Source organism: Nymphaea colorata, chromosome 9 (assembly GCF_008831285.2).
Source record: "Nymphaea colorata isolate Beijing-Zhang1983 chromosome 9, ASM883128v2, whole genome shotgun sequence".
NCBI classification, from domain to species: domain Eukaryota; kingdom Viridiplantae; phylum Streptophyta; class Magnoliopsida; order Nymphaeales; family Nymphaeaceae; genus Nymphaea; species Nymphaea colorata.
In genome coordinates this window covers 18116464-18130655 of record NC_045146.1, presented here as the reverse complement: position 1 = coordinate 18130655, position 14192 = coordinate 18116464, and the positions used below count along the sequence as shown (strand labels likewise).

General features: G+C 37.3%; 1 protein-coding gene across 1 annotated transcript; it reads right to left on the bottom strand.

The window, feature by feature from the left end:
• Positions 1 to 541: 541 nt before the first annotated feature.
• LOC116260507 (sodium/calcium exchanger NCL2-like) lies at positions 542 to 13702 on the bottom strand. The gene is made up of 7 exons (XM_031638919.2): positions 13055 to 13702; positions 11957 to 12145; positions 8446 to 8627; positions 8144 to 8289; positions 2745 to 3018; positions 2361 to 2663; positions 542 to 966 (listed from the first exon to the last, which is right to left on the bottom strand). Exons 1-7 carry the CDS (start codon positions 13440 to 13442, stop codon positions 718 to 720), a joined length of 1731 nt encoding a protein of 576 aa, XP_031494779.1. The 5' UTR covers positions 13443 to 13702; the 3' UTR covers positions 542 to 717.
• Positions 13703 to 14192: the final 490 nt, after the last annotated feature.

Genomic DNA, 14192 nt, shown 5'->3' with positions numbered 1-14192 from the left:
CGGCCATTAAGTACCATATTCTTTCTCTTACATAGAAACTATTTGTTTTGCACCTAAGCTAATGCAAGAATGCCAACTTGATAAACCTCACTGCGCTAGAATGGTATATGCTATTCCATTATATCCATTGTGGAGCAGAAAGTATGTCGAACCATTAATGCATATTTGGCAGTTTCCTATGAATTAAAGCAACTGCCTCTTGAACTTTGGCAAATTTAAGCTTACTCTAGAAGAGGTTAGGCACAACAAATTTCCTTAAGACAGGTGATCCATGTTAATTTTAGAGAGGCAAAAAACAACACAAGAAAACCACCTGAATGTGAAAAAATTGGAAAAGTGCATGTGAAAAGCATTAACAAAAGATCTCCATTCACCTCGTTAGGTTTAGACTTTAATCCTTATGTTGAAGCCCACGAAACTAAATGCCTTTGGGCGCATTCGGATGGCATAATCAGGTAGGGTCTGACTAAGTTGAGGTAATTCACTGGTTTAGTGATTGCAGGACAAAATAAGAAACTCGAACAAACAGAACCATAAAATCTTCTAAAATCAAGATTTCTGATTGATTCCATGTCTAAGATTTCTCAGGTTACTGAAATTAGTATCTGTACTACATTCAACTGCATCAGAATATAAAATTACAGACACACGGATCACTCTTATTCAAAACAAAACTATTTAGCCCCTCGTTCCAAATATAACAAAAGAACGAACCACTTATGACCAGCCCAGAACATAGTCAAAAACATATACCAACACCAATGACAGCGGGTAGAAGAGATACGCAACGTAACATGTCCAAAGTGGGAATTTAGTACGGAAGCTCGCAAAAAGGCCCATTATTATCACAACAATGAGAATAATGAGCACCTCAGCAGTGAAATCCCAGGTTAAACCTCGAATATATACAAGTGCTAGGAAGACCGCCAAGCACAAAAGGTTATTCATGGTAACTGCACCGTAGATCTGCAAATAAACATCAAGACCAAAAACTTATGAACTATTCATAGATTTCTAGACAAATTTGAGGCAAAACAAAAAACCATGTCAAAACTGTTCAATCAGAAGTAAAAACCTGTGGCTTTCAAAAGATTGACATTAGTGAGAAAATACACAGTAGAAGGGCCAATTTCTACTCTACAGATGTTACTGAACTGCTAATTCAAACTTTTGCAGGAATTAGTTGAACTCAGAGGCATGTGGTTCATGGTGTGAAGAGACCGACATAACTTTGATTTCATAACGAGAAAAACCACAATAATCACCAGCCATCCACTGGCTATGGAAAGGGCAAGATGGTATATCCACAAAAACATACTGTCCCAGAATTTAATGGTAGACAGATGGAGTTTGTAAGGAAAAAGGAGGCAGTACTGTGGTTTTTATCCGGAAAAAGGAGATGGTGGAGCAAGGTTTGAGACAAAGAACCTAACCCTCTAGGTCATTTACAAAACTGCAAACCCAAAAAATCTGGTTTCTTGTTTTGGGTGGCACATCACATGCAAATTTAATTTAGTTATAAGCTCAAGATATAACTAGGTTTCATGTGTTATTCAAGTAGGGCTTCAGGATATTATTTGAGTTATTACCACATATCTCATAATTCCGAGAACAGGATAACAGGAAGTGATGCCAACAAAAGGCAATAAGGAAGACAAAGAAGATTATAGCAAAAACAGAACCACAGAACACAGAAATTGAACAGGAAGCATTAAGACATCCAAATAATACAATAATGAAGGTACCAATAATTCCTTGACTTGTAAGTTCTAAGAGAACACAAATTCGAATGAGTAACCGAAGAAGTTGAAAAACATTTTTTCCCTGCACTTCTTGCATGACAATAAATAATTTTTTTCAAAAACCTTCACCCCATCATTAATATAACAAGTTAACATGTCTATAAGCATGCATGCTTGTAAAATGCAGGTCAAATACTTCAACAAAATTACCCAGAAAAAATGAATCTATAGATCATTTTTTCTGCTGCACAAGCAAGTTAACCTAACCAGAATTTAAGGGCCACAAACAAGCATAGTTAGTTGTTAAGTTTCAATCTTTCAGAAACTTGTGCCTGACATACGCATATTAAGTTATAAACCTGATTTATGTAGAGCAAATAATTTCTTATTAGTGAAACCTACTAAACCAGTTTGGCAGGGTTCATATCAGAATAAAATGATGTGTGCATACTATGCCTGGGAGATTAGCAAGCACAAATCTTGGGAAAGCATCATATAGAGCAAACTAAGCACATTAAGGAAATACAAATATATCAAGCTAATTAGAAACGATGTTGGATATTTTCCTTTAGTAAAGATTGAGCAAGAAAAATAGAAGAAACAAGGACTAGTGTGAACCTCAGAAAATGTCAAAGAAGCAGTTCTTTGCGTCTTCCGGCTGGCAAAGATTAGTGCTGACACAGCTTCACTGGAGTTTGTAGCCAAGGGCATTGCAATGAAGGAAATGAAGAAAGAAGGTATGCTTGTTGCAGAGGAGAAATTATCAACAGCATCCACAAGAGGATCTGCAAATATGGCAGCAATAACAGTGCCTAGTACCAATAGTCCTCCAGCTTTCAAAAGCACCTTTGGGTAGTTGTCAAAACTTTCAGTTGCCTCATCACCCTCATCACCCAGAGCTGACACTTCATTAGCAGCATGCTGTCATGACAGAAAATGAAAATCAAGAATATGATTCATAAGGTGAATAAGGAATGAAAAAAGTTTTTCTTGCAAAAATACCTGGTGGAATCTGTCAAAAAAATTTGATGAGCCATGACCAAAGGGAATGACTCCCTTTGCTTGATGAAGCCAACGTGAGAGACCCTCAAAGAATTCTTTGTAATCAAGCTGGTTATCATGAGAAGAATCAAACTCCTCCATTGTTTTGATTGCAGCTAGTGTAGGTGCATCCGTTCTCAGATCTATGTGATCAAACTGGAGACCAATAAAAAATGCCCTCAATTCTGCATGGGAAATGTGTGCATCCTTGTCTTCATCAATTAAATGAAACAATCTGTGTAATATCAAACAGATTAAATAAGTAATCCTGAAAGGCTGAAACTCAGTGTTATCTGTATTATACGACATGCAATAGTACGATACATACCATATAGGTATACAGTATACGATACACGATACGCTCGTGTATAGTAAGCGTAATGTGGTACAGGCAATACACCCCCGTATTGTACGATATAGCAAAAAACAAAAAAAATGCCTGACGGCTCCTTTTGTGTTATTTTTTAAACATAGTCACAGAAGACGTGTTTTTTTCGGGAAAAAAAAACTCGAAAAAAATGCGATAAATTAAATGGTCGTTTAAAACTAAAAAAAGCCTTTTTTTGAAAAAAAAAACGTTACAAACTTAAAAAACCCGTCTTTAACCCGTTTATTCATGTTTTTTTCACTTTATTTTTTTTTCATTTTTTTAAAAGCCAAACAGTTTTTTTTTTCATTTTCTATTTTTTACTTGTTGCAAATCTACTTACCTTTTGATGTTTGTATTATTAGTTTCTCACTTACTTTATTTTTCTCCCATTTTTAGTTTTTTAAAAAAATTTAAAAATTACCATATTTTTTTGTTTTTTTCCATTTGAAAAAACTCACCATATTATACTCGAGAAAAACCTCGCCATATTATACCTGAGAAAAACCTTGTTGTTTAAAACTCCGAGACATTATTTGTGACTATGGGTTTAAAGACTCTACGCTTCTCTTCTCTCTTCTTGTTGCTAAATGTTGCAAGAGGTATGGGAGGGAAAGATTTTGCCCATTTTCATCAAAAATCACTAAGGATTCATCGATTTGGGAGAGTCTACTAGCCGGTGAAGAAGTTTCTCGTAGTGGGAACGGTGGGAAATTTGGAGAAAGACGGATTTTTGGTTTCTAACACCAAGAAGGTAAACAATTACTCATTTTTATCGTTGAATCATTCATTTCTCTTATTTTCTACAATTAACCATAGGTTTTGTTTTATGAAGATATAATGTCGAACCCTTCATGGCAGTGGTGTACAAGGGTGAATCCTAAAGATATGTTAAAAGTTAAGCAAATCATATCAAGAAGGATCTCTCGCTTTAAACACCATATAGGTGGTACACTCAACGATATGGCTCAATGCACAGGCTCCCAAGAGAACCCATTGCTACCCTATGCCAAACACCAATGTTATTAATGTTGTGAAAGCAAATAGGATTGAAAAAGAAATGTATGAGGTAGAAGTAGGACTTGGGAACTCATATGAAGAGGAAGGAAGCGAAGGTGAAGATGTTAAGCTCGAAGAAGAAGATGTTGGTGTTAGTTTGGGAACAACTAAAGGGAAAGGCATCATGCATAGAGGTGGTTTTTCAGCTGCAACAACCAGAAAGAGAAGAGGTGCAAGTACAGTTTCACGAGGACTTGGCAGGAGTCATAGTCGTACTATCGGAACTGGTGGTGCTAGAGTATCTACTATGAGGTCGAGTATTGGGTCTGGTTCGATCAAGGATTTTTCTCCCACTTATACTACTGCAGGTAGGGGTGAACGCGAGCCGAGTTGAGCCGAGCTTGGCCAGCTCGAACTCGGCTCACCTTCTATTTTGCACAACTCGATCTCGGCTCGAGCTCGAATCAAGTCATATAATGTTAACTCGAGCTCGACTCGATCAAGCGTGTCAAAGCTCGAACTCGAGCTCGTTTAACTCGTTTAGTTTACAAGTGTGTTGCAGTATCAGTATGAGACAGTGGAGAAAGATGGTAGCGAACGTGTTGTTGCTATGAAAGAGATGACAGCAAAGGATCTGCAGAAAAAGAGGAATCAGATGAGATATTTGGGTTTTAAGTTTTGGATTTTCAAGGAACCCTCGCTCATGCTCAGCGCTAAATGAAGATTTCAAATCGCTTGCTAGAACGAGGGTTTTATGAACCTAACGTCCTCACTCCAGCACCACGCTTTGCTAAGCGAGGGTTTCTGATTGATCTGAAACCCTTTGCTGAGTGAGGGTTTCAGATTGGTTTGAAACCCTTTGCTTTGCTGAGCGAGGGTTTGAAACCCTTTGCTTTGTTGAGCGAGGGTTTCATGCCTCGAACACCCACAAACGCGACATTCTCTTTCTCCAAGGGGAAATAAAAGAAAAAAAAACGAAAGACTTGCTCCAATGAGCGAGAGTTTCAATTCTAAAGCTCCTGCAAGCAAGGGTTTCATCCCTCACTCGCTGCGAGCGAGGGAGTTTTGAAACCCACGTTTGCTGGAGCAAGGGTTTTGAAGAAACCCTCGTTCCGGTACGAGGGTTTTAGATTCTGAAACCCATGGCTTAGCGAGCGAGAGAGAGAGAGGGAGAAAGAGGCGTACCTTGACTGGGCAGCAAATGAGAAGGACCGTTGCTATTGTGTGATGAAGTATTGAAGACACTTCATTTGGATGAAGCATTGAAGAAGAAGAAGAAAAAGAAGAAGAAGAAGAAGAACGAGAGGAGAGAGAATGCACGGGAAGAAATGAAACTTAAGATGAAAAAAACAAAATAAGTATTGTTTTTGCTCGAGCATAGTCGAGCAAAAATCATTCGAGTTCAATGAATTTGAACTCGGCTCGACTAAAAAAACGAGTTGAAAAATGAGCTCGAGGCTTGACTCGTTTATTAAAATAGTCGGCTCGAACTCGGTTTCGAGTCGAGTTTTAACGAGCCGAGCTCGAGTTACTCGGCTCATTGTGCACCCCTAGCTGCAGGTTCTCAGCTTGAGATTCGTACAACCATGTGTTCAAAGGATATTATTGGCGCAACAAATACCATTGGGAGGTGGTTCTATGACACATCGATTCCCTTTAATGCAGCAAACTCTATTCATTTTCAGCCTGTAGCAGATGCAATTGCTTCTATAGGCTGAGGGTATAAAATGTCCTCTTATTATAAATTGTGAGGTAAAATTCTTAATAATACAGTTAGAGATGTCAAGGCATATTGTGATGAACTGAAATTAAGCTGGAAAAGACACAAGATGCAGTGTATCGGTAGATGGGTGGACAGACATCAAGAACAACACATTGGTAAAGTTCCTTGTATATTGCCCCTTATGTACAATGTTCTTAAAATCTATAGATTTCCCTGCTGTTGATATTTTGTGTGAGATTTTTGATAAAGTTATACAAAAAGTTGGTCTGAGAATGTCGTGCAAGTTATCACTGATAATGCAGAAAATTATAGAGCTGCAAGTGAAATGTTAACAGCACGATATAAGACATTTTATTGGATCTTGTTGAAAGAGATGATATGAAGTGGACAGTTCAAAGATGACAAGAAATCAAGAAGTTTGTTTATAATCACACTTATGTCTTGAACTTGATGAGAAAATTCACAAATGGGGTTGAATAGATTCGACCTGCACAAGCACGGTTTGCCACAAACGTTTTGATTGTGCAGGGTAGAGTCAAGCAAAGAAATCTTGTCCGGCAGATGTTTTTATGTGATGATTGGGCTGCATATCCGCATGCCTATAAAAGAAAGCCACGACAGTTGAGGATACTATATTCAATGTTGACTTTTGGAAATCATGTGTGAACTTAATGAAGGTTTATGTTCCTCTAGTGAAAGTCCTCAAATTGGTTGACAGTGAAGATAGATCTTCTATTGGATATTTATATGACGCTATGGACAGAGCAAAAGAGGCCATTAGAGATAATCTGAACGGAAAAAAAGAAGTTGTACATGCCTATATGAAAGATTATAGATGAAAGATGGTATGAACAACTTCATTGCCAACTTCATGCAGCAGCCTACTACCTAAATCATGCTATCAGATATCTTCCCACTTTTAAGAAGAACAGAGAGATCGAGTATGGCATGTTGGATTGTATTGAGATATTGATAAGTGATTATAGAGAACAAAAAGTTTTCCATGTGTCGATCAACATATATGATACTTGTTATGGTAACATGGGGAGAGACAGAGCAATCTGATGCAGGACATCCTTTCATCCAGGTATTAGAAAAAGGGACTTTATCTTATCTACTCTTTTATTGTTATTTTATTTGTTGTTTCTACCTTCTCATATATTTACTATTTTGTATTTACTTTCCATCTGTTATTAGATTTGTGGTGGAGCAGGTTTGGGCTTGATTGCCCAAAATTAAAGAAACTTGCCATTAGAATCCTCACTCAAACATGTGCTGGATGTAAAGAAATTGGAGTGTTTTTCAACACATCCATAGTCAAAAGAGAAATAGGATGGAACATAAAAGGTTGAATGACCTTGTTTTCATTCGTTATAATATGAAGTTGAGACAAAGGTAAATTAAATACATTTGTTATGCAAAATTGCCAATTCTAATATATATTTTAATTTTTAACAATTTGTTTTTTTTCTCTTGTTTCACTTTAGGAAAATAGAAGCAGCATCTACGAGGAAAAATCAGACTCTCAGCCTTGACAGTTTTGATGTATTAGATTCTTGGGTTGAAGAAGAACCATCTATGATCCTTGAAGAGGACGATCTTGATTTTCTGAACATTGAAGGAGCAACAGACCTTTTTGAAGAAAGAGAGGCTGAAGAAATGGAATGTTGGTGACATTCCAACAGAGAGGATAGAAGCAATTAATAAAGAAGATAAAGGTGATGATGAAGATTGACGAGGATTATCGTTGAATCATGAAAGATGATAACTATATGTTTTGAACTTAAGAATTGTGATGTCATCTAAGCCTCTTAAATGTAATCTAAGTCCTAAGAGGCTAAGACTCCAAGTCTCAGCCTCTATCTCAGCCTCTAAGTCCTGAGATTCTATGAAATTTTCAAATTTAAAATTGTGATGGATGCTTATTAAATATTATGTTATTTTGAATCTTTGATTTCTTATTTTTTAATGTGTTGTTGATATACATGTTTGTTCCTTATGTATGATGACTTTTTTAGTATTGAATATATTTTTCTTGATTTTTTGTTTACTTTTCCAGATTTTTTCAGATATTTTATGATTTTCTCTATTTTTTTCTTATTTTTAATATTTTTTGAATATTAAAAAATTAATTTTACGATACGCTTTGCTACGTTTATGATACGTTATGGTACGACTTATAGGTTGGCCCGAACGATACGCATTACACTACGTCTTTTACGACAATGCTGAAACTATTACAACTGAAAAGGATGAACTGAATATACTAACTTTCCTATAATACTTTCGTCAGGTTGACCATTGGGGTCCAGGAGCCTCCCAAGTGCACGCCTGTGCAAGTGTTTCAAAATGGTTGACGAAAAATATTTAGATTTTGCATAAGCAAGCCTTCTCTTCTGAATCCATGGGGCAACGACCTATGAAAATGAAACCAGAACATACAACATGTCAGAAAAAAGACATTGCAGTGATATCCTACATGAAAAGAAAATTGGACAGATGGAAAAGGGGTAACTCATCATATGACCATAAATGCTGAGAGTTTCCAGATGACAGCAAATGCAACCACTTACCTGATAAACGCAATAGGAGATTAACATTACAACAGCTGCAATAAGGGAAATCATGATGGCAATGCTGGACCACGAGCTATGGTTAATAGCCTGAGGAAGCTGCACAATGACAAAAGGGATCACTGAGAAAACCATGATTCTTGCAGCAATACTGGTAGCCTTGTCAGTAGTAACTCCAGAGCCTGTAAGTGGAGGAAAACCAAAATCAAAGGAAAAAAGAAAAAAGCTCAGGAACGCCAACAGAACTTTCATATGAAACCAAGTGTACCACAGGTGAGAAATACTAAGACACTAATATCCATTTTACATTGTACAGACAAAGATAGCCTTCTTGAATAAGGGAAAAAAAAATTTCTCGCACATTTTTATCCTGATACAAAAGGAGAATGATCAAGCAAGTAACATACAGAACTTCACAACAAGGCACACCTCAACAATTTTAATACCCATTACTTTTCTTAGTATCTTTTCTGACATCATAAAAATCAATATATATGCCAAACAGGATTTACTATTTAGAAACAAATATCAAGGTTTGCCAAAAGAGAAAAAAGAAACCTCAGAAAGATAGAGAATAGAAGGGAAAAAAAGAAAAATAACTACTCCAATTCACAGGCATGTATAGGATTATTGCATTTTGGTGCATGTCAAACTCATTGACACAAGTTTAGGTAGAATAAAGAGTTCACAAAATCACACGTTTGCTAGTGCAATCTTATAAAACGTCAGACATGTTATGTTTTTGTTATTCACTGTTCCTAAATCTTCCTTTGCTTATAAGGATCAAAATTTCAATAGTGTACTTCCTTACTGTTCTTCCTTTTTTTATTAATCAATTGTTTAGTTCTTGTTAATTGCTTATTTACCTTGCTAGAGAATAGCATTGATGCTTCTAGATTTGTTTAGAACTGTTTAGTGAACAAACCATATGGTACAAAGTTCTAGACACAGCTGGTACTGGAAAATCCACAAAATTTTCATAAATTCTAACCTCAAAAAGCCTTTTTTTTTTTTTGTAAAAACATGGTTTGAATCTGTTCTTAGTAAATGGATCATTATACACATGCATGATGCAAAAACACACACAGCCACAACCACTGAACTACGGTAACTGAACATGGGGAACTGATATTATGACATTTAATCACAAAATTAACCATATGGATGTGATCCACATCATTGATTTTATAAAACCAACACTTAATTTCACTAAATATGATGCATATAATGTTTTTCTGAAAGATAAAGACGCCTAAAATTTCAAAAGTATTTAACCTCAAAAAAATTATTTTTTCCATAAACACATGGTTTCTGTTTCTATTGTTGGTAAATGAATTGTCGCACATACACATACAAAAATAACTTTTCATTTGTGACTAATCCCATGTAGTTAACCATGCTAACCAAGCCGAGGTAGCAAACCCCATAGAAAGGCCTAGGAGAAGCCGAACTGGTTTCATGCAACAGTAAAAAGGGAAAAAAGATAGAAGCAAAAAGAGGAAAGAAAAAAAAGAATGAAAGTGGCAGTTATGAAAAAAATCCTCCTCAATCAATGCATTAGAAGGTAGAACAAAGAGAAAAGATAAACTTTAAAAATTAAAAAAATAATAGTAATATTTTTTATTTGAACCACTTAGGCACCTCAGCCTAGGCATCCAGGCTACTACTCAACTCTTAGGCAGGCCCATATGAGGACTCAGGGTGCTACTGACCTAGTGTTTAATCTCGACAAGATTTTGAGCTTCTACGACTGCTCAAGCTTTCAATGTCTCCAAGCACAAACCAAACAAAACAAGCTTTATGTTCTGATAAAATATCTAGTATATAGGACACTTGAGAATGTCTGAGACATGATGAGGTGCCCATTTTGTCGGACAATTCAATGTTCATAAAATGGAGTGGCTGTAGAGTATCAAGGAGTGTGGATGTCAATGGCCGTGCCCAAAAGTGTCAGACACTAATGCTTCGGAACTCTAGAGTGTCAAAGTAACATAGCAAACAATAACTATTCCTTGTTTTGAGTATCACCTGAATGGTTGTAATTGAATGGCTTCTATTTAGCATTATCTGGAAATATGCATCAGATTTAGATCAACACACGGCCAGATATTAAATAAAAAAAATAAATAAAAGATTCCCTACTAAGGAAAGGTTTATTCACAAAAATTAAAAAGGGCAAGTACACCCAGATGTTACTCCTGTATCTGAACAACAGGATACTAAGCAGATGATTTAAAAGGTTAGCAGAATCGTTGACCCTGACTTCAAGAACCAGGGTTGGGTGGAATTACCAGCTCTAGCTCATTTATTTATTGAACCATGACATTGCTGCATACAGTTTTCGAGTAAATAGTTTTCTCCCCATGGATCATACATATTGTTACCACCTAACTCATTTGTGCACCTTGATTTCTCCTTGCAGGACTAAGATTAATCAATTCTGCCTTTTTGGCTTCCAAAGTTATTTAAAAAGGGTGCCATTTTGTGAAAATACTTCGCTGCTGGTGAGAAGAAACCAGTGTTGTAAAAGTCAATTCGGGAATCAAATTAACCAAGCTGTCGATTGAGTGAATCAGCCAATTCAGTGATTCAGCTGAATCAGTTATGCATCAGGAAAAGAATGGAAATTTATTTATGAAAAAGCATAAATGGAATATATATATGATACAAAATATTTTTAAAATAATAAAAAAACTGACAGATGGCACTATTGAATCACCAGAGTTGATATCAGTTTGTCACCGATTTGATTTGAATTGTAACTGAAAGAAACTGTTGATGACGAAGGCAACTAGAGAATGAGAATTCCCACGAATGGATTATTTCAAGCGCACTCAGCTGCATCCAGCAGCAAGTGATCATTGAATTTGACAAGTCATACTCACACTTAAACCCACATCAAAATCAGCTGCAAACATTAGGTTCTGCAGTCTCCTTAAAGAATCCATGATACATGGATTTTGTTAATCTTTTTTACCACCCTCAGATTTAAAAAAAAAAAAAAAAAAAAAAAAAAAAACCATTTTCAGATGCCTCCATTTTTAATCTTTCTTCAAGTTGCTTGTCCACAATATAGCTTGTACGTGCTTTTAAGTTTTCAACCATGTAAGCGAGGCTTTTTCCCTTAATAGCAGCATTCTGTTCATTCTTTTGTTTGTTTGTTTTTATCTTCTCTTCCTCATGTCTGGAACGGCTTATTTTGAATATTGTTGCCAGTTAATCACAAAAAATCAGGAGACGAAATTGGGAAGGTGAGACAGTCTTGCAGTTTCCTCCACAAATTATAGGAGAAATTGCATCCCAAGTCTTAGCTTCACAAAGGTGAAATACATAGATGAAATTTGTTTCAGTTGTTCAGCATACCATGAAATTGGATTACCTTTAGCACACCATAAAACCAAAGGAGGCAATATAGAAGATATGTAAGTTGAAAAAAGCACATGAAGTTGCAAATATTGCAAATGGACCAAATGTTGGAGCAGTCAGAATGTGGAAATGAAACTTAAAGGACCTGACAGATCACATCTTTTTGAACCTCGCCCATCTGTTCCAGCTGTCGCATCTGAAAAATCACTTTTTCCTACCACAATACATGAGCCCCAAAGTACGGTAAGCAACATCACAGTTGAACCAGCAAGCAAGCCCATCCCAATTAGCACTTGATCTTGAGCTGTTTCCTTGCTTCCAGAAAGACCAGACACTGCAGAATTTGAAAAGACATCCAGTCAAACGAAAAAATAAATATCTGAGAATATATCAGCAACAACCAATTCCTTTTTCTCTGTTGGAGTGAAAAGTGAAATTCATTACATGCTCAGAAAAACTAAATATGCCTCGTATGTGATCATGACTCCTTGTTCGAACCACTATTTCCATCAAAACATTTACCAGATATAGCTAACCAAAACTGATGATACTATGGAAACGACGTATTTGTCTAGGATAAAGAAAGCAGGATCAGTAAAAGAAATACATCGCACTTGTCGGGATGCAGTTGGTTTAAGGGTATTGGGACGAAACAAATCAAAGAATAAAAAATCAAAGCTTCAGTAGGATTATTCATCACAATTCAACCTATTTAGAAGAACACGTGATTGATTTGATCCGTCACTCATAGCAGTCCTATAATGAATCATAAGAAATTGAAACTCACATGAAAAACAAAACAATTTCGTAACTGCCATACCGAAAAATTTGTGTGAAACAACTAAATCAAAGAAAACACAAAAAAATCAAACATCTTCAAAGTTCAAACCCAACCAACAGAAACAAGAAAACCAATCTCCTCAGAACTTTCACATTCTCAAAACTATAATCAATCGCAAACAAAAAGCAAAACAATGATTACACATACTCTGTTGCATTCATAACAAAGCCCACAAGCATGAAAATGGAGCTGAAATCAGAGAAGTATACTGGAAAATTCAATTCAAGCAATTGAACGAAAATAAAACCGGGAAAACTCCGAGTGACACAGACGGCCAAAAAACCCCAACAGGCACTAGCAAATTTCCTCCATCACAGATGACGAAACGCCAACGGAGATCTATAAGCAAAAGGAGAAGGTAAGGGAGACAATGAAGCAGATGAAGTAACTCCAGGTCCTCACCTAGGATCAGCAATGCATCCGGAAGCGCTCCGAGAACCGGAAGGAAGAGGCCCCCGACGATGCCAGGACCGAGTATCTGGAGAAGGAGCTCGCTGCCTTCGGAGAGGTACCTGGCACCGAGGAACATGAGGTAGCCGTAGACAATGAGGAGGAAGAGGTTCCCGAGGATGGTCGTGGTGCAAGGAAGGAACCCATACGTCTGCTCGCAGGAAGAGGCCGCCACGGTGGATTTCGCGGGGTGCAACAAAAAGTGGTAGCGCGGTCCCTGTCCTTCAGATCCATCGGAGACGAGATCAGTCACTATGGTACGGACGATGCGGCTCTCCGCAGCAAAGGAGAAGAACAGAAGAACGAGAAGAGGGACGAGCAACAGCCGAGCTCTAGCCATGGCGGAAAGAGTGAGTGAGAGAGAGAGAGAGAAACAGAGGACAACGGGACTGAAATACGCAGAGAGAGAGAGATGTCAGAGCAGCTCGAGGGCCCCAGATTACGGCCCGATATCCGTCGACACGTGAATACGCCGTTGGCTTGACGGCTTCTAACAAAGATGCGTTCCCTCCCCCGCGGATCACTGTCGAGCCCGGCCGGCGACGGAGGGATCCGGACACCGCCGTCCCGGATCCGAAACTAAACCCGAACTCCAAGGCATCTCAAAAGAGCCAAAACCAAACAAGGAAAATCAGATCTTGGTTTAAATAAGCGCAGCTTCAAATCTAACGAAATTTCTCGTTTCCAAGCTCACAATTTGAGATATTTATATTTTTCCAATTTTGGCTTGAAAATAAAATGAAACAGCAATAAAGAGCCAGCCATTGTTTTCTAAAACCAGCATCCGAAAATTATCTGATCTCAGTCAGACATCAGATTCGGAATCCAAATCTGATTAATTGTCAGATTTCGGTTCCGCAATGTCCCTACTGTGAATGACTTCAGCACACTGAAAAAGAAGTCGCGTAGTACCTGTAAAGATCTGACTTTTGTTCGGATCCATCTCATTCGTGAGATATTCTTCGACCAAAATGAACAGCTTCATCCCCATCAAGGGCCCCTCGTTGTATAAAAAATTTTTATTGATTGGTCCATCTTGTTCAAAAGCTGAGCAGATTAGTTGTTGAGCTTTTCTTAAAGAAAAAACATC

What these genes read in the sequence shown, in the direction of transcription:
- LOC116260507 (XM_031638919.2), bottom strand. Translation starts at nt 13,442, where the DNA reads ATGGCTAGAGCTCGGCTGTTGCTCGTCCCTCTTCTCGTTCTTCTGTTC. An exon ending in GGATGCATTGCTGATCCTAG is followed by an intron (nt 12,146 to 13,054) that starts GTGAGGACCTGG and finishes CAAATTCTGCAG; the next exon opens with TGTCTGGTCTTTCTGGAAGC. An exon ending in TCTCCTATTGCGTTTATCAG is followed by an intron (nt 8,290 to 8,445) that starts GTAAGTGGTTGC and finishes TCATTTTCATAG; the next exon opens with GTCGTTGCCCCATGGATTCA.